Below are 25,376 nucleotides of genomic sequence, written 5' to 3'. Positions count from 1 at the left end.
CGTTTGTATCAGTTTTACATTGACACCAATGATAAAAATAACTGATCAGTTAGACATCAGTTTTTTTGAATGGAGAAAAAAGTCCTGTACTCTACACTTTTATATCCTTAAGAAAAAACGGATGACTTCGGCTTCGTTTACATCCCCGTCAGGATCCCGTTCTGACGTTTCGTCTGAGTTTTCCGTCAGAACGGGACCCTGACTGAAACAAACGAAAACCATAGTAGTCGACTACGCTATGGATTCCGTCAAAACGACGGAACACTTGCACAACAGAGACAAAACGGAAACCATTGTCACCGGATCCGTCACCAATAAAATCAATGGTGATCGAAACGGAAACCTATAGTTTCCGTTTGTGTCAGTCAGGGCTCCATTCTGACGGAAAGCTCTGACAGAGCGTCAGAACGGAGCCCTGACGCAGATGTGAACATAGCCTAACACAACGGAAGCAAATGGATGCAATTAATTAAAACTCCCATTGATTTCAATGGGATTTTTAACAGATCTGTTTTTATATTAAAATAACTGATAAAAACGGATCAGAATAACGGATCATATAACGCAAAGTTCAACTTCGCCTTATATGGGTTTACTTCATTACATTAACCCAAAGTTAAATTAGAAAACTTTGGGCATATTTCCTTGTTAAATTGTGATCTTAAATTATACGCAATGTTACTGGCACTGCACTTATACACTCTTCTTCCTTCTTTGATCTTTCCAGATCAAGTCGGTTTTGTACCTGGGCGATAGACTAAAGATGGCATTTGCCGGCTGATTGATCTTATTCAGGTGGCTGAACACTCCAGGACTCCCAGTGTATTCCTCTCTCTTAACGCCGAGAAAGCGTTTGACAGGATGCACTGCGGATACCTGGCGTCGGTGCTTGTTAAATTTGGTATTGAAGGCCCAATTGCCCAGGCTATAATGTCTCTATACTCCTCTCCTAATGCCAGAGTTCCGGTCTCGGGATTTTGTTCTCCGAATTATCCGATTTCGAACGGCATCCGCCAGGGTTGCCCACTTTCACCAATTATTTTTGCATTAGTCATGGAGCCCCTGAAAGAGGCCATTAGTTGTTCACCTGATATACAGGGCATTACAGTCGGCTCACTATCTCATAACATCCGCTTGTATGCCGATGACGTTATTATTATGTGTACAAAGCCTTTATACTCCTTACCCACAGTTATGGGTCTTCTTTCTCAATTTTCTCAGGTTTCTTATTATAAATTTAATTCTCCAAAATCAGTAATACGCCCAATTCATGTATCACCCCGACTGGACAGTCAGATATTAGAGATCTGTGGTTTTATATGGGCTAAATCTAGAATTCGATACTTAGGTATTTCCCTTTCTAACCCTTCTTCCAAAAAAAAAAAAAAAAACCCAAGCCCCTCCTAATATCTTTTAAGCCAGATTTGGATATAATTAATAAGTTAGAATTATCTTGTATAGGTCGTATTCACACATTTAAGATGATATGTCTACCAACAATATTGTATTTACTTAGATGCATTCCAATGAAATTCCCAATTTTTATGCTGCAGAAAGTATAGCTCATGGTATCTGACTTTATATGGGCCAAAAAGCGTCCTAGAGTAGCGCAGTCAACAATGTTTTTGGCATCCTCGGAGGGTGGATTGGGAGTCCCTAACATTTCTTTATATCATAAGGCAGCAATTGCAGACTCCCTGAGGGATTGGTGGTCTTTAGACTCCACGCAGAGATGGGTACAAATCGAAAAAAACTTTCATTAAACAGAATTTCCTTAGAAGACGTTTGGAAGATTATATTAAACCGTTGAAAAGTCGATTTCCTTTATCTTCTATGGTAGCTACCCTGTCAGTATGGGCTTTGGTTACCTCGGGGGTAAAAAAAATATTAATAAAAAAAACAATTATAGATTTCCCTCTTCACTATATCTCATTGAGGTCCCTGGAATATCACATTCCTGGATTAACCATCATACAATGGGAATCAGCTGGAATTGGACACTTGGGAGCTTTTTATAAAGATGGTACACTGCTCCCCTTTGATCACTTTATCTGTAATACTCAATTACCTAAACAAGCGTTTTACCAATATCTTCAGATGAGATGAATGTTAAACTCCTGTTCCATATTGTATGTCAGCTCACCCTTTTCTAAAATTCAGAATTTCATACTGCAAAAAAATGGTTTGAGAAAGGCATAGCAATAATATATAAACAACTTAACTCTGCTTCGTCTTCAGACAAATTAGCTTATATGCATAGATGGGAATCTGACTTAAAGGGAACCTGTCACCAGCATTTCACCTATTAAACCGACTATACCTGGTGGTAGTGGGTGAAAAATCATTTCAATATAACCTATAATAGTCTTCATAGTCGGCTCTGTAGCTTTAGTATTTTGCTTTTTAGTGTTCCACACCGTATGCTAATGAGCAGAAAAGAGTCAGATCTTCATTTGAAGAGTCAAATCTTCGTTTGGAAAGAGTCATATCTTCATTCCTCAAGTCTTTCCGAGTTTACGCCGCCTCCTTACTTTTGATTGACAGCTCCTCGCCTTCCCCCAGCACACAAAATCCTGCGCTTGTGCATTGATGTCCTCTTTTGGTGTGTGCGCACAAAGGGACACCGCATAATTACGATAAAAGGCGCAAACCGTTTGCAGACCGATATTTACAGTCGGAAGAGGAGTTTAGGAGCGGGAATAACGGCAATTAACTTTTTATAGCAGCGGCTAGTGAGGGAGAAGTAAAGTTCAATAGGTGAAATGCTGGTGACAGGTTCCCTTTAAATAAGAAGTTCTCTGTTGACCAATAGCATAAAGCGTCAATATGGTCAACTCGTACCTCCCGTTGCGTCAACCATTTAGAACAAATAAAAAAGATGCACATGAGATGGTACCTTACCCCAGATAGAATATATATACACGAGATAACCTAACTATTCCCCTATGTGCTGGAGGGGCTGTGGTAAAAGGGGTACACTATCACGTGTGGTGTTTTTTCTCGCAAATCCAGACTTGTTGGGTTCTGGTTTTCCAGTTATTGTCAACTGTTACCTCTATTTTACTACTTCCTTCTCCAGAACTAGCCTTATTACACATTGAAATTGTAAAGATTCCCTATACTATAGATGGATAACATCTCATGTCCTAATGGCAACAAGACAACTTATAGCAAACCTACAAAGAAACCTCAAAAAGAAGAATGAGGGGGTCCCAATCAAACTGTAGAAACAACCTAAAAGCACAAAAGCACAGGTGACATAGCACCCCAATGAAATAATATGAATATATAACTACCACGTATTGTCAAAAATAGAAATCTTTATTAATAATAAATAACAACAATACATGGTGTCACAGAAATGTATATAAATGAACTCAATAAAACAGGTCATACACGGAGAGCAGCATCAGAAAGGTATAGATGTAAATATACCCAGAGGTTAACAGAAACAACCCATCTCAAAAAGGACGTCCCATACCCTACCTCACCATAAATACGAAAGATATGTAGCTGAATAGCAGTAGCCAAATAACCAAATGTAGAGCTTATAGATACGCAGAATAAATCTTAATTGGTGAAAAATACTTATAGCAAGACCAGAATACAGCATTGCCAAAAAAAGCTAAAATAGCAAAGCTACATAAATCACCAGAAGTATAGATAAAAAAAAAAACGTACCCAAAGACATGGTGGAGGGAGGAGGCGTAGAGAGATGTGGCATAGAGAAAGCGCCTCGACGCGCGTTTCGCCTTAGACCGGCATTGTCACGAGGCTCAATTATTTATATAAATTTCTGTGATACCATGTATTGTTATTTAACAAGAGAAATTATAGCCATGAACTGGAAATCTACTCATATCTCTTCCATGATAGAAGTGTGTGCTAACGTTAATAATTATATGCAACACAAATTACTTCTATCTTCCAGTTACAAGCATAAGTGTTCCCTTGAAAAATATTGGGAGCTTTGGTCTTCTACCTCCTTAGCTAAAATAATGTAACCCGTTATTTACTTATTGGTTTCTTACTCTCAAATGAGACTCTATGGATATCTCCATGTTTTTTTTTACAGTATGTTGTGAAGCATATTTAGGCAGATACTGTGTGCCCCCCCCCCTTTTTGTCTATTGTTACGCGCCTTGTGGATAGATATATATATACACACATATACACACACACACACACACACACAGAAATGAGCAGCACTCAATATTCAATTCCAAGATGGTAGTGGGTGCAGGCAGGTAATCCCGATCCAAGGGATATGGGTAGATATAGAAGAAATCCCACAGCACTCCGATGTAATAAGAAAAAGTGGTTTATTCAGTCAGCACAAGCTGCAAAGTTTCCATCCTAGATGTACAGTTTTAGGCTGGGGCTACAAGGCGACTTTGGCTGCGACACTGGTCGCATGCACAAAAGATCGCTTTGGAACAAGCTTTGGAAAATTTGCTCTCCAAAAGCCTGTTTCCGCACCATTCATTGTAAGCTCCACATTGCGCCCAGCGTGTAAGAAATGCACACATATTTGGTATCGTTGAAGTCGGCAGAAGTTGCCAAATACATATTCAGGTGTGTTTACCCAGTGGCATGCACCAGATGTAAAAAAAACAAAAACACCTAGAATCACTTATTCACATTATTTTTTAAAAAATTGAAAAAAGTTAAAATAGAAGAACAATTTAAGTGGTTAAAAACAGGATTTTTTGGCTATATGCTGTTGCCACTAGGAGGATTAACACTATGAAATAAAAAAAATAAACAAAAAGTGACCCCCTCCTACAGGATATAGTCTGCCCACAGACACGGCGCTATTCAGTCTGTCCACAAGCAGTAGGAGAAGCAAATACAAGGTAAGATAAGTATGTCAAACACGAGAGGGGAATCCCTCAAACTGACTACCGTAAATGCAAAAAAACCTTAAAAGGGGTTTTCCCATCAGAGACATTTATGACATATCCACAGGATGTGTCAAAATGTCGGACATGTGTGGGTCCCAGAGGTGGGACCTGCATCTATCACTAGAATGGGTCCCCTAAACCCCGTTCTACTGCTCTGTGTTGTGGCTGAAGCGTGTGATTTCCGACCATGAATTACGGAAACATGCTGTTTCCCTAACTCCCTAGTAGTGAATGGCAGCTACGGAAGCAGCGTAGCATGCGAGCTACGCTGTTTCTGTAACTACCATTCAGTTCTATGGCCCTCAAAACAGCTGTTTCAACAGCTATGTCGTTAACCGTAGCAACCTTAAATTTTGGTGAAAGAGGGGTCCCTGAGAGACAAAGTCAGGACGGAGAGGTAGGGGACACGGACGACGGCCAACGGGAACATGATGTCCGTGTACTAACAGTGGCACGGCCAACATGGGGCCACCAGAACAGCAGGAATCCGATCCGCCTTGAGCCATTGGCGGAGCCGCGGCAGGAGACAGGAGAGGGAAGACGTACTGTAGACTGAAGTCTGACCATGACAACACAAGAGCTTCCACGGCGTAGGCCTCTGGATCCCGAGCGATCAAGCAGGGAATCCTGTGATTGAACCTGGAGGCCATCAAGTTCCAATCCAAGCGAACCCACCTGAGACAATTTTGGTTAAAGACATCATGGTGAAGAGACAATTCCCCGGAATCCACCGTTTCACGACTGAGGAAGTCTGTGACACATTTGTCGACCCCCAGCTATATGAACTGCTGTGAGAGCCAGACCATGAGCTTACGCGCCCAGACCAGTAAGTGCCGCCATGGTAGTTCAGATAAGCCACGGCCGTGGTATGGTCCATCTGAATTCAAACGGGTGTCCGTACAGGGATAGAGTCCAGTAAAGGAGACACCGAAAGATGTCTCTCAACTCCAGAATGTTGGTGGGAAAATTAGATTCCCCTGGGGAGCGAACACAGCCCCTGAGAGTACGAAAGGTGCCCCCCCCCCCATCCCTTGAGGCTGGCATCCGTGGAGAGGATCAGCCAGTTTAGCAGAAGGAAGTTGCGTCCCCAGAGAAAGGCCGGAAAAGAGATCTACTACCGAAGAAGGGAAGAAGGAATTTCAGATCCAGGGATTGCAAGGTTCTCGATAGAGGCCACCATGTTCCTGAGCATCCGCATGCAGAGGCGGAGTAAGGTTGGCACAGTCGTCTGTAGGGAACGAATCCCGTGCTAAAGAACAAAACATTTCGGAGGACGGGACACTTTCGCCAAGTGTCGAAGGCGAACCCCCTAAAAAACGACCTGCTGTGATGGAGATTGGTAAGACTTGAACTGGTTGATGAGCCAACGAAACTGACTAAGTGATCAGGAGGGTTATCTCGTTACCCCCCTTAGAGGGAGATATAATTAGGATGTCGTCCAGGTACGGGTGACAGACACCCCCGTGGTGCGAAGGAGTGCCATCACGACAGAACTTTCGTGAACACTCGCGGGGCCATGGCCAGGCCAAAGCGAAGGGCCACAAATAAGTAATGACGAGACAGTACCGCAAAACACAGGAAGCGCTGGTGGGAAGTGCAGATAGGGACTAGTGGTTATGCGTCCTTAATTTCCACAGAAGAAAGAAATTCCCCCTATTCCATGGAAGCAATGATAGTTGGGAGAGATTCCATCAGAAAAAGGACAGATCCATACATGCGCGTTGAGGCGATTGAGATCCAGTATGGGCCGAACCCAACCATCCTTTTTGGGGATGACAAAAAGGTTGGAATAAAAACCCCGGAAACTTTTGTTTGAGGGTAGCGGAATGATGTCACCTGAAGAGCGCAGTCTCGATTGCTCATAAAAAGTGTGTCGCCCTGAATGGGGTCTGTGGAACAGCGAACTAAAAGAAGCGCTCTGGAGGGAGGCTGGCAAATTAGATTTTGTATCCGAAGATAGCACCTCCTGTAACCAGGCGTCCGAAATGTGAGAGAGAGCTCTAAATCCTTGAAGTGCAGAAGCCTGCCCCCCACCCGAGGCAAGTAGAGTGTGGGCACCCCTTCAGGCGCAAGTGGCCCTGCCGATTAGAACCTTCGCAGGTGGATGTCGGGCCACCAGGAGGGCCGAGTCTTAAGGGAAGGTTTTCTGATCCTGGTGAGTCTGCCTGAAGGAAGTGGTGTTCGAGAAACCATGAAAAAAAGTGAAAACGAAGACATGCCTGTTTTTGGCTGGTGTAGCGTGCTTAGGTCTGTTCTGAGGTAAATGGGTACTTTTACCACCCGTGGATTCTTTATATGCTTGACAAAGACCCAACAGGGGTTGAAACGTTGTAGTTTTTTTTACTGCTTGGTGAATAAAGACCAACATCTTTTGGATATCTGAGTGCTGCAGTCTTTCTTCAATTTATTTTATACTTGGGAACTAATTTATATTTCCATTCCCTTAATTTTAGAGTAAATTCTTATAGGAGGTTTTCCTGGAAAGAAACATTGAAGGCTTTTCCTTAGCCATAAATGTTTGGGAATCCGATCCGCACTAAATCAATAGAACAGGAAGTGAATAGAGTGAAGATGCAGTAACAGCAGCACATATGGACGAACCACAGCGTCTGGATAAACAATGAAAGGGAAGCGCTGACCCCTTCTGCTTGTGGGGGTGCGACCAGCACAGATCACACACTGATGACCTATCCTAAGGATAGGCCATCAATGTATATTCATAGAAAACACCTTTAAAGTATTTAAGTTGCACCTAACAAAAGGACATTACTACTGGTGGTACAAACACTTTAATTTTGTAAAATTATAATGCTTTATAACATTCGACTGATGTCATGTCTATACAGATTAGTTGTAACATTTTCTTTACACAAGAAAGAACAGATAAGTTACCTTCTTTATAGCAGTCCAGTCCTCAAGGATATCCAAATCCCGCAACATGTATACAATATAGGGACCTAGTATAATTGTTAAGGAGAACTACATCTTTATACAGAGATCTATAGATATATCAGAAATATAACTAAAACATTCTAAAATAGTAATGTTAGCAGAGCTTTTGTATATGCTAAAATAAACAGCAAATAGAAATACTTGTAATTTTAGGTCTCAGATTTTTACTCCTCTTAATATATATTTATACAACAAATATTTTGTCATCAAGGCACATGTCTACTTATTACGTCTCAAACTGTGGCAGCTATCCAGGAGATGGCACCAAATGTTAATTTAGATTCCCTTTTTTTCAGGTCATGTCTATAATTTTATTTATTTCTGTTACTTATGGTTATGGCCGCGTTCGCGGACCAACGTCATTACTCACCAGCCAACGGCCGCAGACCCACGAGCTCATGCAGACGTCTCCCTCCTCTGAGACGCTGGCACACTATACTGTCCCCGGCTTTTGCATAGACTGTTTGGCCAGCTGCCACTCCGCTACAGCAGAGGGGCCCAGTGGGTCTACATACCCCAGGACCGTGACAGTAGGCTCAGGCAATGAATCCCGCTGGTCAACCCAAAACTCCTATCCAGCTGATGCAAGTGGACATGCGTTACCTCCAGGCACGCCAGGATCAACTCTTACAGGCTGTGAACTCCATCAACTTCCTTCTATTCCACCTGCTATCCCTCCTGCCTGTCCTGGATTTGCGATTTCATTGCCTCTACCTCCTCGCTACGACTAGGATCCTAAGACCTATAGAGGCTTTATTAATCAGTGTACGATTCATTTCAAGTGACGTGCCCATTACTTCAGCTCTGACGAGGCAAAGGTCGTTTTTATTATTTCTCTTCTCTCTGGAAAAGCCCTGGCATGGGCAAACCCCATCTCAGATCGAGAGGGTCCAACTCTGATTTGCTACTGTTTCTTGAGACTTTTTGTACTGTGTTTGAGGAACCAGGGAGAACATCCTCTGCATCGGCCTCACTACTGACCCTCAATCAAGGGGAGTCAACTGTTGGGGAGTATGCCATCTCCTTTCGCACGCTGGCAGCTGAGCTGGTGTGGAATAATGGGGCCTTAGTAGCAACTTTCTGGCATGACCTTGCCGCTCATATAAAAGGATGATCTGGCAGCTTGAGAGCTTCCTGCTACCTTGGATTGATACTGCTAGCAACTCTAAACCGATATGAGGATTCAAGAGCGCATTTGTGAAGTTAGCTGGGAGAAGAGATCTTGTCAATTGTCACCTAAGCTCCAAAGACCTCTTCTGCCTTCCCCTGTTGTGCCCCTGGAGGAGCCAATGCAGTTAGTGGCAACACAGACATTCTTCTGGATTGTGTCTACACTGCAGTCACAAGGAACATTTTGTGCGCCAATGCCCTCTGAAACCAGGAAATCTCCAGCACCTAGGCTTGATTGGAGAGACAACTCTACGTGGAACCACCCCGGTTACTAAATCCTCTCCTAGACCGTCTATTCATGTGTCTATTGTCATCAGTGAAGGATCGCACAGTGTGCCTGCTTACTTGTATTCCGGAACGGCTGCAAATTTTATCCAGCAGGACCTAGTAGACCGTCCACACTTGGCCACTGTCCCTCTGGAGAAACCTCTGGCGATCGCTTCAGGGGATGGACATCCCCTGCCGGATCCTATTCTGACTATCACTAAGCCACTGAGATTACAGATTGGAGTCCTCCATTCTGAATCAATAGCCTTCTACCTCTTCACAAAGCTATTTACCCCCTCCTGCTGGGATTGCCATGGCATCGCCTGCACGCTCCAGTCCTCAATTGGAATTCCGGCGAGGTCATCCAGTGGGGACCCCAATGACTTCACTGCTGTCTGCCTCAGTTTCGACCTGTTGTCTCTCCTCTGCCTTAATCTCTCTCAGGACTACCTCCACTAAATGCTGGTTACACAGAAGTTTTTAGCAAAAAGGAGGCAGAAATCCTTCCTCCTCATCGTCCTTATGACTGTCCTATCGGGCTGCTTCCTGAAGCTTCTCCCCCTCACGGACGGGTTTATCTGCTCTCCTTGCCGCAAACCGAGGCCATGTCGGAGTAGGTCAGGGAGAAACTAGAGAGGGGGGTTCATCAGAAAGTCTACTTCGCCAGCTGGAGCCGGCTTCTTCTTTGTGGAGAAAAAGGATGGATCACTTCGACCATGCTTTGATTACCGTGGGTTAAACCTATTCCTATTCAAGAATAAGTACCCCTTGCCGCTCATCTCCGAGATCTCTGACAGAATTCGTGGAGCCAAGGTGTTCACGAAGCTGGATCTACACAGGGCCTATAACCTGATCCGTATCCGCAAGGGTGAAGAATGGAAGACCGCATTTAACATCCGAGACGGTCACTACAAGTATCTCGTAATGCCCTTCGGACTGTATAACGCTACAGCTGTGTTCCAAGAATTTGTAAACAACGACTTCCGTGATCTTCTCTATGTCTGTGTGGCGGTGTATCTGGACGACATCTTGATCTACTCACCTGACGACGCATCGGAAGCATGTACACCAAGTCTTGTTGCCTATATGAATAGCCTATATGCGAAACTCGAGAAGTGCATATTTAAAAAAAAATCCTTGCCCTTCCTGGGGTATATTATTTCTGATCGTGGCCTTCAAATGGATACAGAAAAGGTGAAGTCCGTCTTGCAGTGGCCATGTCCTCTTAGTCTTCGAGCTATCCAAAGATTTCTATCGTCAGTTCATCCCAAATTTCTCATCTTACTGCCCCCATCTCTGCCCTTACCAAGAAGGGATTAAAAGCCAAGGACTCGACCTCTGAGGCAAAGTAGGAATTCTTCAACCTCAAGAGAGCCTTCATTTCTGCTTCTGTTCTTCATCATCCTGATGTGAATTGACAGTTTTCCTTGGAGGTCGATGCCTCTTCAATTGGTGCTGGAGTACTCCTGATTCAAAAGAATACCAAGGGTAAGGCAGTATCATGCAGATTTTTGTCCAAACTCTTCTCTCCTGCTGAGCGCAAATACTCCATTGGGAACCGAGAATTGCATGCTGTGAAGTTGGCCTTGGACGAGTGGAGACAACTGCTGTGTGCTAATCATCCCATCATTATTTAAACAGATCATAAGAATCGAACATATTTTCAGCTCGCCCAGCGACTAAATCCTCGTCAAGCCAGACGGTCGCTGTTCTTCGCTATATTTAGAGCTCTTCTTCACTTCTACTCTGCGAACAAAAACATTAAGGCCGATGCTCTGTCCCGGTCATTCGAGACTGATGAAGAAAGTCTTCAACACATCATTGATTCCTCAAGGATTGTTGCCATGAACCCTCTACAGATCAAGGACATTACTCCTGGAAACATTTTTGTCCGTTCCGCCGACAGAGAGAATTTTCTGCTGGGGGCATAATTCCAAAATGGCTGGGCACTCTGGTGTCTGTAAGGCTTGGGACTTTACTGCTTGTTACTACTGGTGGCCCATGCTACCCAAAGATGTTGTCGTCTGTGTTTCTTCGTGTACAAACTGTGCCCAAAACATGGCTACCCATTCTAAACCTGCAGGGATGCTCCTACCTCTGCCAGTTCCCTACACCCCCTGGCAGCATAACGCTATGGACTTTGTTACTGACCTTTCCCCTTCTGCTGGATGTACTACGGTCTGGGTCGCGGTGGACCGCTTCTCAAAGATAGCACATTTTTTCCCTTTAACTGTACTTCCCTTTGCTCCTCGTATGGCAAATTTGTTTATCAAACATCTTTCGTCTGCATAGTCTCCCTCTCAATATTTTGTCAGACTGGGGTGTATGATTCACATCTAAGTTCTAGAGAGCCCTGTGTGAACTTTTGGATGTGAAATTGGACTTTTCTTCCGATCACCCGCAGTCTAATGGCCAAGTTGAAAGATTCAACCAGTTTCTTGAACATTACCATCGTCATTTTATTTTAGCTCAACAAGACATTTGGGTACAGCTTCTGCCATGGGTTAAATTCTCTTACAACAATCATACTAGGGAGTCTACTGCTTCTTCTCCGTTCTTCAGTCAACATCCACGTGTTACGCTTTCGGTGCCAGCTACGTCTCAGGTGCATGAAGCCAATTCTTCTTAAGGAGGTTTTCGTCACATCTGGTAGCAAACTCAGTCCACTATCCTTCAAGCAGTTGTTCGCATGAAGATATTTGCAAATAGGAATATTCCTCCTCAGTATTCTCCCGGAGTACAGGACTGGTTGTCTTCCAAAAACATACGTCTGAAGATCCCTCCCCACAAATTTTCTCCCAGAATCCTCGTTCACTTCGAAATATTGCAACAGATAAACCCGGTGTCCTATAAGCTTCAGCTACCTCCTACCCTTAAAATACCCAACTCATTCCATGTGTCCCTCCTAAAGCCTGTGGTCCTGAACCGATTGAGCAAATCCCCTAGTTGTACAATTGCTCCCTGCGGTTCTTCTGACATCTTTGAAGAGATCCTGGATTATAAACGGGTAGGAGGGAGGACCTTCTACCTGGTGGACTGGAAAGGGTTTGGTCCTGAGGAGAGGTCATGGAAGCCTGAAGATAATTGTGGATGCTCCGATCCTCTTCAGTAAATTTCTCTCACGCTCTGGACCTAAGAAGAGGGGGTGTAAGGGGGGGTACTGTTTAGGGAGTGGTCTGTCGGCATTACTCACCCGCCAACGGCCGAAGACACACGAGCTCATGCCAGACGTCTCCCTGCTCTGAGATGCCGGCTGCTGCTGGGGCGCACGTGCACTAAAGGCCTTAAAGGGCCAGCGCACACACCTACAAATAGATCCCTAACCAATCCCTACTTTCCCACCTGTAGAAATAGGATTCTGCCCTCTTCCTCTTTGCCTGAGCGTTGTCTACCCATGTTCATATTTCAAATGATCCCTTAGTTGTTTCCTGCTCCCAGTGTTCCCGTATCCTGCTTCCATAATCCGGTTGCTGTGTTTGTAACGGAGGCTAAGCCTTTTGATGGAGTTGTGTGTGCCTCGTCTGGTGTCGTCGGCCACGCCAATCATCATCTGTGCCAGGAACCATCTGTGCTGCTACATCTTGTGTCTGTCTGGACTCTTACAGGTACTCTTCTGCTTAAGACTTTTGCATAGACTGTTTGGCCAGCTGCCACTCTTCTACGGCGGAGCGGCCTAGACGGTCCACATACCGCAGGACTGTGACACTTATGCAGTGCTGTACAGAAGTTTTCCACTCATAGTCCTCAGTTTGGCTCACAATCTATATAACCAAACAGTGCCAACTACTGAGCCACCGTGCTGCCCGTTAAAGGGAGTACACTTGCAAACAGTTTTTGAAGGAACTTGGCAGGAAGGTTTTTCCAAACATCTTTGAGAACCAACCACATCAGGCTTCCTCAAATCCTTCTGTCTCTTCATGTAATCTCAGACAGACTCTATGTTGAGATCAGGGCTCTGTGGCGGCCATACGATCACTTCCAGGGCACCTTGTTCTTCTTTACGCGGAAGATAGTTCTTAATTACATTGGCTGTATGTTTGGGGTCATTGTCCTGCTGGAGAATATATTTTGAGCCAATCAGACGCCTCCCTGATGGTATTGCATGATGGATAAGTATCCGCCTGTATTTCTGAGCATTTAGGACAGCATTAATCCTGACCAAATGCACAACTCTATTTGCTGAAATGCAGCCCCCAAATTGCAAGGAACCTCCACCGTGCTTTAATGTTGCCTACAGACACTTATTATTGTCCCGCTCTCCAGCCCTTGGGCAAACAAACTGCCTTTTGTTACAGCCAAATATTTCAAATTTTAACTCATCAGTCCAGAGCACCTGCTGCCATTTTTCTGCTTCCCAGTTCCAATGTTTTCGTGCTTAGTTGAGAGGCTTGGCATGGTTTCCAAATTGAAGGTATGGCTTTTTGGCTACAATTCTTCCATGAGGAGCACTTCTGGCTTCTGCCAGTTCTGAGCGGATGGCACTAATGGACATCTTCCAATTTAGAAGTGAAGTATGATGTGTCTTTGATTGGCTGAACCAAGTTTCCTTTGCTGACGACTGCATCTACGTTCCACAAAGGTGCCGGTTTCTTTGTGCTTCTTCAAAAGAGCTTCAACAGCACATCTGGAAACCCCAGTCTGCTTTTAAATCTTTGTCTGGATGAGACCTTGTTGATGCAGTACGTCTTGTTGCTGTGCTTAGTCTTTCCATGGTGGACCTGTGACATATAGTTATATAGTTCGTACGGTTGAAAAAAGACATGAGCATCAAGTTCAACCAAGGGATGGGAAAAGGGAAGTAAAATATTTCTACACATAGGAGCTAATATTTTTTTGTTCTAGGAAATTATCTAAGCCTTTTTTAAAGCCATCTACTGTCCCTGCTGTGACCAGCTCCTGCGGTAGACTATTCCATAAATTCACAGTTCTCACAGTAAAGAAGGCTTGTCGCCTCTGCAGGTTGCACCTTTTTATTTCCAAATGGAGGGAGTGCCCCCTTGTTTTTTGAGGGGGTTTTACATGGAACAGGATTTCACCATATTTTTTGTATGTGCCATTAATATATTTATATAAGTTAATAATGTCCCCCCTTAGTCGTCTTTTTTCAGGGCTAAATAGGTTTAGTTCCTTTAATCTTTCCTCATAACTTAGATTCTCCATGCCCCTTATTAGCTTTGTTGCTCTTCTTTGTATTTTTTCCAACTCCAGGGCATCCTTTCTATGAACTGGGGCCCAGAACTGAACTGCATATTCTAGATGAGGCCTCACTAATGCTTTGTAAAGTGGTAATATTATATCCCTGTCCCGCGAGTCCATGCCTCTTTTAATACACAACAATATCTTGAAGGCCTTTGAAGCAGCTGATTGACAATGCATGCTGTTATTTAGTTTATGATTTACAAGTACACCCAGATCCTTCTCAACAAGTGGCTCCCCTAGTATAGTTCCCCCTAGGACATATGACGCATGCAGGTTGTTCGTACCCAGGTGCATAACTTTACATTTATCTACATTAAACCTCATTTGCCAAGTGGATGCCCAAACACTCAGTTTGTTTAAATCTGCTTGCAATTCACGAACATCTTCCATAGACTGAACATTACTACATAGTTTGGTGTTATCTGCAAAAATAGAAATAGTGCTATTAATCCCATCCCCTATATCATTAATAAATAAGTTGAATAATTGTGAACCCAGCATGGATCCCTGGGGTACACCACTTATAACCGGGGACCATTCAGAGTAGGAATCATTGACCACAACTCTCTGGATACGGTCCTTGAGACAATTCTCAATCCAATTACAAACGAGTCTTCCACAACCCCGCCATTGTATAAGAGTTTGGCTGTTCCTCACCCAGTTTTACTACGCAGCGGTTTCTTTTACAGTGAATGACTGTTTCAACCTACATATGAAAATAATGAGAATTATCACCGGTTTTGTAGAATTGCTTATTCATACAGCTGACTATAATAGTCCTTCTCAATGAATTAGAATATCATCAAAAAGTTAATTTATTTCAGTAATTAAATTCAAAAAGTGAAACTCCTATATTATAAAGATTCATTACACACAGAGTGCTCATTTTTTTTTTATGTTAATGAGTATGGCTAATAGTTAATAAAAACCCAAAAATTTGTGTCTCAGAAAATGACATTATATAAACCCAATTTAAAAAAAAATTTTTTAATACCGAAATGTTGGCCTACTAAAAAGTATGTCCAGTATATGCACTCAATACTTGGTCTGGGCACCTTTTGCATGAATTACTGCATCAATGCGGCGAGGCATGGAGGCGATTAGCCTGTGGCACTGCTGAGGTGTTATCAATGCAGCGTGGCATGGAGGTGATCAGCATGTGGCACTGCTGAGGTGTTATGGAAGCCCAGGTTGCTTTGATAGCGGTCTTCAGCTCGTCTGCATTGTTGGGTCTGGTGTCTCATCTTCCTCTTGGCAATACCCCATAGATTCTCTATGGAGTTTAGGTCAGGTGAGTTTACTGGCCAATCAAGCACAGTGATACTGTGGTTATTAAACCAGGTATTGGTACTTTTGGCAGTGTGGGCAGGTGCCAAGTCCTGTTGGAAAATGAAATCAGCATCTCCAAAAAGCCTGTCAGCAGAGGGAAGCATGAAGTGCTCTAAAATTTCCAGGTAGACGGCTGCGTTGACTCTGGACTTGATATAACACCGTGGACCCTCAGATGAAAGTAAATTTTGCATTTCATTTGGAAATCAAGGTCCCAGAGATTGGAGGAAGAGTGGAGAGGCATCAAATCAAGTTGCTTGCGGTCCAGTGTGAAGTTTCCACAGTCAGTGATGGTTTGGGGGACATGTCATCTGCTGGTGTTGGTCCACTGTGTTATATCAAGTCCAGAATCAGCGCAGCCGTCTACCAGCACTTCATGCTTCCCTCTGCTGACAAGCTTTATGGAGATTTCATTTTCCAGCAGGAATTGGCACCTGCCCACACTGCCAAAAGCACTAATATCTGGTTTAATAACCACATTATCACTGTGCTTGATTGGCCAGAAAACTCTCCTGACCTAAACCCCATAGAGAATATATGGGGTATTGCCAAGAGGAAGATGAGACACCAGATCCAACAATGCAGACGAGATGAAGGCTGCTATCAAAGCAACCTGGGCTTCCATAACCCCTCAGAGGTGCCACAGGCTGATCGCCTCCACGCCACGCAGCATTGATGCAGTAATTCATGCAAAAGGAGAAGGAGCCCCGACTAAGTAGTGAGCGCATATACTGTACATACTTTTCAGTAGGCCAACATTTAGGTATTAAAAATCATTTTTGAAATTGGGCTTAAATAATATTCTAATTTCCTGAGGGACTAAATTTTGGCTTTTCATTAACGGTTAGCCATAATCTTCAACATTAAAAGAAAAAATGCTGGAAATAGATCACTCTGTGTGTATTGAATCTATATAATATAGGAGTTTCACTTTTGGAAGTACTGAAATAAATTAACTTTTTGATGATATTCTAATTCATTGAGAAGGACTAGTAATACTACAAAATCCATGACTTTGCACTAGTGAACCTAGAAGAATTGATGCTGTTTTAAAGTCAAAGGGTGGTCACAACAAATATTGACTTAATTTAGATTTCTCTTTTGTTCATTCACTTTGTATTTTGTTAATTGATAAAAAAAAGTTAGTAGCACTTCTATTTTTGAAAATATTTTTATTTTGCAGCATTTTTCCACAACTGCCTAAAACTTTTGCACAATACTGTATATTGCCAATGTCAGTGCTTGTAATACATGAAAAAAGTAGTTAAATGACACTACCCGCCATATGCAAACGAGCTGCCAAGTCCTGGCGAACCAGGAACTCTTTGTGAGAGGTAAACCCTACCCTCTGCAGTTGATTGATGGGGATTTAAAGAGAATGGCGTATGAGGGAGAGGAGCAGCAGAGCAGTCAATCAACAGTAGAGGGGAGGAGTTAGCAAGGGTTAACCGCTCAAAATTAGAACCCTTCCTGGTTCAGCACGACTTGGCAGATCATTTTAACACGGCGCGTGGTGGAAAATAACTACTTTTTCCAAGTATTACAAGCACCAACATTGGCAATATAGGTATGTTTATAATGCATTACATCTTAGCTAGCTATCTAGCGGTCTTATCAGTTTGGCGAGCTCAAACGTGCTGCTTAAATGTTCTTGGCATCAATTATCTGCTATGCTCATAGCTAAAGCTGGTAATAGACATGCAAGAGCTTTTGGCCAACATCTATTTCTGCCAACACCACCATAAACATGCGCACTTGACTAGAAGTCTACATTCACACGACGGGGAAAAACAGTGAGGTCCGTTTTCAGAACAATGTAGTTCTATGGCTGTATTCACACAACCGTTTTTTTAACGCCCCGAGAATACTGGCAGTCAAGAAATAGGACAGGTCCTATTTTTGTCAGTTTCCATGGCCAGACGGCTACCATAGACCTCAATGGATCAGATTTTAATGGCCGTTTTTCCAAAAACAATCCTTGTGACAGCTGTTAAAAACTGATCCCAGCCAAAACGACTCCCAGGGCACAGCGCTACTTTAAGAGCTGAGCCAAAGGGAAGACATTGACATTACTGTCCATATATGGACAGTGATGTCAGGGCTTCAACTATGGAGTCCCCGGCCAGAGCATTATATGTGGACACCGGAACTTTCTACAGTGGGCACTGACACTTTGACACAGGGAATTGGTGTTTTCAGGGGTTTGGAGCAAAAAAAACCCTGACAAATTAAATCCATCAGTTTATTTATTTTTTTAACAGCCATGAAAAACCAACAGACAGACTGGAAATGGATGAAAATTTGGAGACACACTGATGCAAAACTGCCATGAAAAACGACAGTCGATCAGTTTTTAATGGCCATTTTTTTTCTCTGCCGTGTGAATGTAGCCTTAGGCTATTACCAGACATACTAACAATTAGGCCCTATTCACACTAGTTTCTCGGTAGTGTAACGGATGTTTTTTTAACGGTCGTGCAACGGACGTTTTTTTAACGGGCGTGCAACTGACGTTTTTTTAACGCCCGTGCAACAGATGTTTTTATTAACGGCCATGACACAGCTGCATTAAAAACTGTTCACTCCAATTAGGCTATTCACACGGCCGATTTTTAGATGGCCCATTTTACCTGGCCGTCAAAAAAGGGAACATTACCTATTTCGGGCTGTTCACACGACCACACGGCTCCCGTAAAAAACACGGCCATCACTTGGATGCCATCCGAGTGATGTCCAATAAAAAAGGTTTCCTGCCATGCTGTCCCCGAGCACAGCATCAGATAGCACTCTACCCCAGAACTGCTTCTAACGTCACTGTCCATATATGGACAGTGACTTCAGGAGGTTCCCTAGCCCTAGAGCACCAGGGCAGAGAATCAGCTAGTGCTCTGCCCAGGGGCACCAGCGCTAGGGAGGCTCCTGAAATCAATGTCCATACACGGACAGTGATGTCAGGAGCTTTCCCTGGACCATAGGTCCAAGGGCAGAGCCTCTACTACTGCTCTGCCCAGGGAATCCTGCACTGCTTCGAACGTCACTATCCATATGTGGGCAGTGACATCAGGAGGTTCCCATCGCTCCAATGCTGGACCCAGGTAAAAGTAGCATAATAATTGCTTTGCTTTATTATGTGTTACTAATTATTTATTTTGTTTTTGCTTTTTTTACAGGTTCGGTTGTTGGACTACTTCGGATTCGAGGACCACTTAGATGATGGTGTTTTGTTAATAAAATTTATAATAAAATGGTAACGACTGTTGTGTGGGGGATTTTTTTTCAATAAAATCAGTTTTTTAATGTCTGAGTTTTTTCTATCTATGTTACTACTGCCTTAGTAATGGCCACTGTCTGATTGACAGCGTCCATTACTAAAGGAGGGGCTTAGTGTTAGCTGGTGAAAGGACTAACACTGTAGTGATGGTCGGGCACCAGGGCGACCACAGGCTGGTATTATTAGGCTGGGAAAGGCCAAAAACCGTGGCCTTCCCCACTCTGGTAATGCTAGCCTGCTGATGCTATGTTGTACCAGGCTGGTTTTGAAAAGTGGGGGGACCCCACGGCATCCTTTTTTTTTAATTGAAAAAATAAAAAATGACGTGTTGTCCCCCCCCATTTTCACAACTAGCAAGATACAACATAACAACAGCAGACTAGCATGACCAGGGTGGAAAGGGCCACGGTTTTGACACACACCCCCTGTATGTAGGGCCACACACACACCCTGTAGGTAGGGCCCCACACACACACACACACGCGCCCTGTAGGTGGGGCCACACACACGCGCCCTATAGATGGGGCCACACACACACGCCCCATAGGTGGGGCCACACACACACACGCGCCCTGTAGGTGGGGCCACACACAAACACACATGCACCCTGTAGGTGGGGCCACACACAAACACACACGCACCCTGTAGGTGGGGCCACCCACACACACACACACACACACGTCCTGTAGGTGGGGCCACACACACACACACACACACACACACACACACACATACACGCGCCTTGCAGGTGGGGACACACACACACACGGGCGCCCTGTAGGTGGGGCCACACACACACACACGCGCCCTGTAGGTGGAGCCGCACACACACGCGCCCTGTAAGTGGGGCCACACACACACGCGCCCTGTAGGTGGGGCCACACACACACACACACACATACACGCGCCCTGTAGGTGGGGCCCCACACAAACACCCCCTGTAGATGGGGCCGGGCCACACACACACACGCGCCCTGTAGGTGGGGACACACACACACGCGCCCTGTAGGTGGGGACACACACACGCGCCCTGTAGGTGGGGACACACGCGCCCTGTAGGTGGGGACACACACACGCGCCCTGTAGGTGGGGACACACACACGCGCCCTGTAGGTGGGGACACACACACGCGCCCTGTAGGTGGGGACACACACGCGCCCTGTAGGTGGGGACACACACACACACGCACGCACGCGCCCTGTAGGTGGGGCCACAGACGCGCCATGTAGGTGGGGCCACACACACACACACACATGCCCTGTAGATGGGGCCCCACACACACACACACACACACCCCCCCCCCATTTAGGTGGGGCCACACACACACACACACACATGCCCTGTAGGTGGGGCCACACACACATGCCCTGTAGATAGTGACACACACACCCCCTGTAGATAGTGACACACACACACACACACACACACACACACACACCCTGTAGATAATGCCACACATACCTCACCCTGTGGATAGTGCCATATAAGGACAGTGACATCAGGAATAGTGGTGGAGCCCCGGGCAGAGCGCTAGCTGATGATCTGCTCGGCGACTCCAGCGATAGGAAACTCCTGAATTCAATATCAATATGTAGACAGTGATGTCAGGAGCAGTACTGGAGTCCCTGGACAGAGCACTAGCTGACTCTCTGCTCGGGGACTCCAGGGCAGGAACCATTATTAACAACACTCGGCTGGCATCCAAGTAACAGATGTTTTTTACACAGGCCCTATTGAATTGTATGGGTGCCATGTGGCCGTGAGAACAGCCTAAAATAGGGTATGTTCTATTTTTTGACGGCCCGGTAAAATGGGCCTACAAAAAGAAATCGGCCATAGAATAGCCCTATCGGGGTGAACAGATTTTAATGCAGCCGTCTGACGGACATTAAAAACGGTCGTGTAGATTGGGCCTTACCCCTAAATCATCCTATGCAAGAACGTGTGTCGTACTGCATGTATAGAGTTGACAAAGTGACACCAAAATGAGGCCCCATGCATACGACCGTATTTTTGTCCACCCGTAAATACGGGTCCAATGTCACCCGTATTTACGGGCACGTTTTCTCTGCAAAATTACACTGCAGTAATCAGTGCAGGATAGAGAGAAGGGACAGCCCTTTCCGTAATAAAAGTAAAAGAAATTCATACTTACCCGGCCGTTGTCTTGGTGAGGCGTCCCTCTCTTGACATGCAGTCCGACCTCCCTGGATGACTCGCAGTCCATGTGACCGCTGCAGCCAGTGATTGGCTGCAGCGGTCACATGGGCTGTAACGTCATCCCAGGAAGCCGGACTGGAGGAAGAAGCAGGGAGTTCTGGGTAAGTATGAACGTCTTTTTTTTTACAGCTTTATCTATATTGTGATCGGCAGTCACTGTCCCTGGTGCTGAACTCTTTCAGCACCCTGTACAGTGACTATACACTGACGTCGCCTAGCAACGCTCCCGTAATTACGGGTGCACACACGTAGTCACCCGTAATTACGGGAACCCCATAGACTTCTATGGGCCTGCCCGTGCCGTAATTATGGCCTGATATAGGACATGTTCTATATTTTTCAACGGCACGGGCACCTTCCCGTAAGCATACGGGGAGGTACCCGTGGCCAATAGAAGTCTATGGGCCCGTAATTACGGCCCGTGATTACGGGCGTTTTTACGGTCGTGTGCATGGGCCTTACAGATTTTTATTCTACTTATCTGCATTCTATCCCATAGTTCAATTACATATCCTCCCACCATAGCCAGGGCAGGGAGACATCTTCTTTAACGGCTATTGGGTTAATGGGTGCAGTCTCCTTGCCCTTTCCTCTCGGAGGCCAATATTTGAATTACTGTCTATGACTCAGAGGTCAAGACAGGAAGTTACGTAATTTGATTGACAAATGCAGATAGGAGTACATCACTTGGGGCAGATAGGGGCATTACAACTGAAAATGACTACAAGAAGTGAAATGTTGTACATTGTGCAAGCTACATACATTTATTGTTCCAGCAAAACTAGGCAATCCTGCAACATATGGCAGTTTACATGAAGGATACCAGAAACTAATGGGACCCTCCTCTTCTCAGATCGGAATGGATCCCACTTTCTGCGGCTTCGTTTTGTTCTTAACTCTTCATCCCACCACTCTAATAAATGAGAAAATACATGTAAGGAAAACCAATAATTGTTCAAGTAAATTAATAGTGGGTAAAAGCCACAGGTCCAGTAAATAATCCCATGCCGTCGCTTACATCATAGGCTAAAAGGGATTGTCCATCTATGACAGCCCCATTAACTTAGGCAGCCGTACCCCCTTCCAACAATGAGCTGATCGCAGGAGTCCAGAGACCGGAAGGCCTGGTGATTAGCCGTTATTGCAAGAGAAAGCCGTCAGTGCCTCAAAATTTCCAATGCAAAATGTAGTGTCCATTGTAATACATTTGGATAACAAAGAAAATCCAGAGCAGGGGTCCCGACCGTGATATCCTAACAGATAAATGAATGGTAAAATGGACAGAGGACACTTTGGACAGCCCTTTCTTTTTTTTTTTCAGTTAAAACAGTATGCCCCACACTCATTGCACCCTACTGCACTTCATGTCTGTCACACACGTACAGGCTAGTGACTGGATCTTACAGCTTTATATGTACTACATGTGTATTAGCTGGCTTTACCATTGTACTTCGCAAGCAATTTTTACATTTTGTGTCACCCCTGTTTTCGCATAGATTGTAAGCTCTTGCAAGCATGGTCCTCACTCCTATTGTTTGACTAGTTAACTGGTTTTGTCACTATGGAATGTCTGATATCTGTACATGTTCCCTCTGAATTATAAAGTGCTGCTGATTATGTTGGCGCTATATAAAGATTATTATTATTGCAAATCCACAGGATATGCCTTAAATGTCTAAAAGGTGAATTATCTTCTTAAAATCAGTATAAAATATATGCATATACGATACTATTCACACATTATAGTACAAGTAAATAGTTTACTTAGTTGCAGTTTCATACCAGAAGAGATGTCTATGCTCTGTCGATCCTCCTCCAGCCTCTGGATACGCTCTAGTAGTTCACACTGCATATTATCAAACAGGAGAATCTTCTCACTCTGCAAACATGAAACAATGTATTTGTAGATGACTGATAAAACACAAAGTTGAGAAAATAATTTACACAGAGTAGAAGACTAATGGATGTTTTAATATCCAACCAAATAGTAGCATTATAGCTGGCCCTGGAAGGGCCCCACAGGTCATCTCCTGGCCTCATATTCCATCTAGCACCATAACAATACTTTGCATTTATGGTAAAGCTGGCCATGCACATGATAGCAGTCGTCCGAAAGGTATTCATTCCAAATCCAACACAAAAATGCAAGCTCGAATAAGCATTTTTTTTTCCAATGGGGAGAGGGGACTAAAGGTCCTTTTACACAAGCCAATGATTGGGCATATCAGCGTTCATATGAATGCTCGTTCCCGATCAGCCAATGATTGGACATATCAGCGTTCATATGAATGCTCGTTCCCGTAAACAGAGCAAAACTCAGCCGATGAATGAGTAAACCCTCATTCATTTTCTGATCTAATCTTTTATGCAGTCAAAAAAAATGGTCTTTAGTCAGCAGCACATCACCCTGTGTAAATAGGGAGAAGTGCTGCCGACATAATGCCAACGCATGAGGATGAACAATTGTATTAACGATAATTCGTCCCCATACACTAATCATCGTTGCTTCTTGTGAATGGAGATAACAAACACGGATTGACATGCTGCATTGTTGGTCGGCCAGTATCGGGTTGTGTAAAAGCGCCTTAAAGAGGCTCTGTCACCATACCAAGTGGGCGTTGTAAAAAGAAGTGTATGACGCTGGCCAATCAGCGTCATACACTTCTCTTCATTCCAGCCCAGCTGGTTTCACTGCACAGCGTGTTCTCACAAGATCACGCTGTGACGGGACTTCCTCCCACAGGTCCTGCACCGGAGCGATGGAAGAGTCAACAGCCACACCTCCAGCCGTGCCAGGATGTTTATCCAAATCTGCAGCGGCTGGAGGCGATGTCTTTTCAGTCTTCCATGGCTCCGATGAAGAACCTTTGGGTTGAAGTCCCGTCACAGCGTGATATCACGAGATCACGCTGTGCAGTGAAACAAGCTGGGCATGAATGACGAGAAGTGTATGACGCGGATTTGTCAGCGTCATACACTTCTCTTTACAACGCCCACTTGGTAAAAAGTTTAAAAATACCCAGTTGGTCATTAAGAACTAATTAGCATAAAACTAAAATTGTTCATAACTTGCTCAAAAATGGTTGTTTTTCAAAATAAAAACCACTGTTATCTACATTACAGCGCCAATCACATTAGGTAGGAGATAGGGCACTTATAATGTGGTGACAGAGCCTCTTTAAGCTGCTGCCAGACTCCTCTGGCAGCAAACTTAACTCCCACATGAACAAAGGATCGGGCATATTGAAATCCGACAGGCCCAATCATTCGTTCCCCTAACATCGGTCATCAAGGGTCATCAGAGTCGGTACACATTATAATCCTTATAGAGGTTTATCTAATGTGTATGGCCAGCTTAAGAGAGATACTTTAGCCCAATCACACAACACTATAGACAGACTTGGATAGAGGAAGAAAACCAAACCCTACATCTATTCTTGATTGATATTTGCATAAAAAAAACTATTGAAGTTGAGGAAATAAATACAACGCTAGAAATCTGTTACTTGCCTCTAAATGTTGCTTAGCACCTTGCAGTTCACATTCATATCGATTTTTTACGACATCCAGACAAAACCCCTTATAGATACCTAAAATAAAAACAAACTTTGGACATATGGCTCGGGGTCTTTCAGGTTCCTGATGAATAGTAGCCATGGGTTAACACAATTGCTGGCAATTTATAGCTCAAGAGATTAATCTTGTTAAACAGTGTTAATCTGTGCTTTCACAATTTAGGATAACACATGGGTATGGGTATAATAAATTGTGGGTGACAGATGCCTGGAAGAAGAGCAGGTTTGTAAGCAGGACAATACTAAGCCGATGGATAGTGGCTAGGAGGATTTTGAATGGAGTAATACTGACAGAAACAGCAGAGCGCGGAGCTCAGATGTTTCCGCAAGTGCCATAAACTTTGAATGGAGTGGCAGGGCGCATGCTCGACAGCCGGTCCCGCGATCCAGCCTTCCGTGAGGGTTCAAGCGGTCAGACTCCCACTAATCTAACATTTATCCAGGGTATAGGCGTTAAATCATTCTGGCTGGAATGACACTTCACTAGAA

At 44.3% G+C, this 25,376-nt stretch overlaps 1 protein-coding gene across 2 annotated transcripts in view; it reads right to left on the bottom strand.

Annotated features, from left to right (window-relative positions):
- BRMS1 (BRMS1 transcriptional repressor and anoikis regulator) overlaps positions 1-25,376 on the bottom strand; it is a 78,784-nt gene that overhangs the window by 34,658 nt on the left and 18,750 nt on the right. The window contains exons 5-9 of one of the 2 annotated variants that reach the window (XR_012850446.1): positions 24,823-24,902; positions 23,095-23,191; positions 22,136-22,225; positions 7,797-7,861; positions 2,069-2,169 (exon numbers count right to left, since the gene is read on the bottom strand). Coding sequence is in view for 1 of the 2 variants with exons in the window: in XM_075836873.1 (XP_075692988.1) it covers positions 7,797-7,861; positions 22,136-22,225; positions 23,095-23,191; positions 24,823-24,902 (332 nt within the window). In the remaining variant the exon portion in view is untranslated. The remainder of the gene's footprint in view (positions 1-2,068; positions 2,170-7,796; positions 7,862-22,135; positions 22,226-23,094; positions 23,192-24,822; positions 24,903-25,376) is intronic. The other variant, XM_075836873.1, reaches the window with a different exon arrangement.

This window comes from Rhinoderma darwinii, chromosome 9 (assembly GCF_050947455.1).
Source record: "Rhinoderma darwinii isolate aRhiDar2 chromosome 9, aRhiDar2.hap1, whole genome shotgun sequence".
Taxonomy (NCBI): Eukaryota; Metazoa; Chordata; class Amphibia; order Anura; family Rhinodermatidae; genus Rhinoderma; species Rhinoderma darwinii.
The sequence above is the reverse complement of the archived record's forward strand: the minus strand, read 5'-3'. Positions and strand labels throughout refer to the sequence as shown.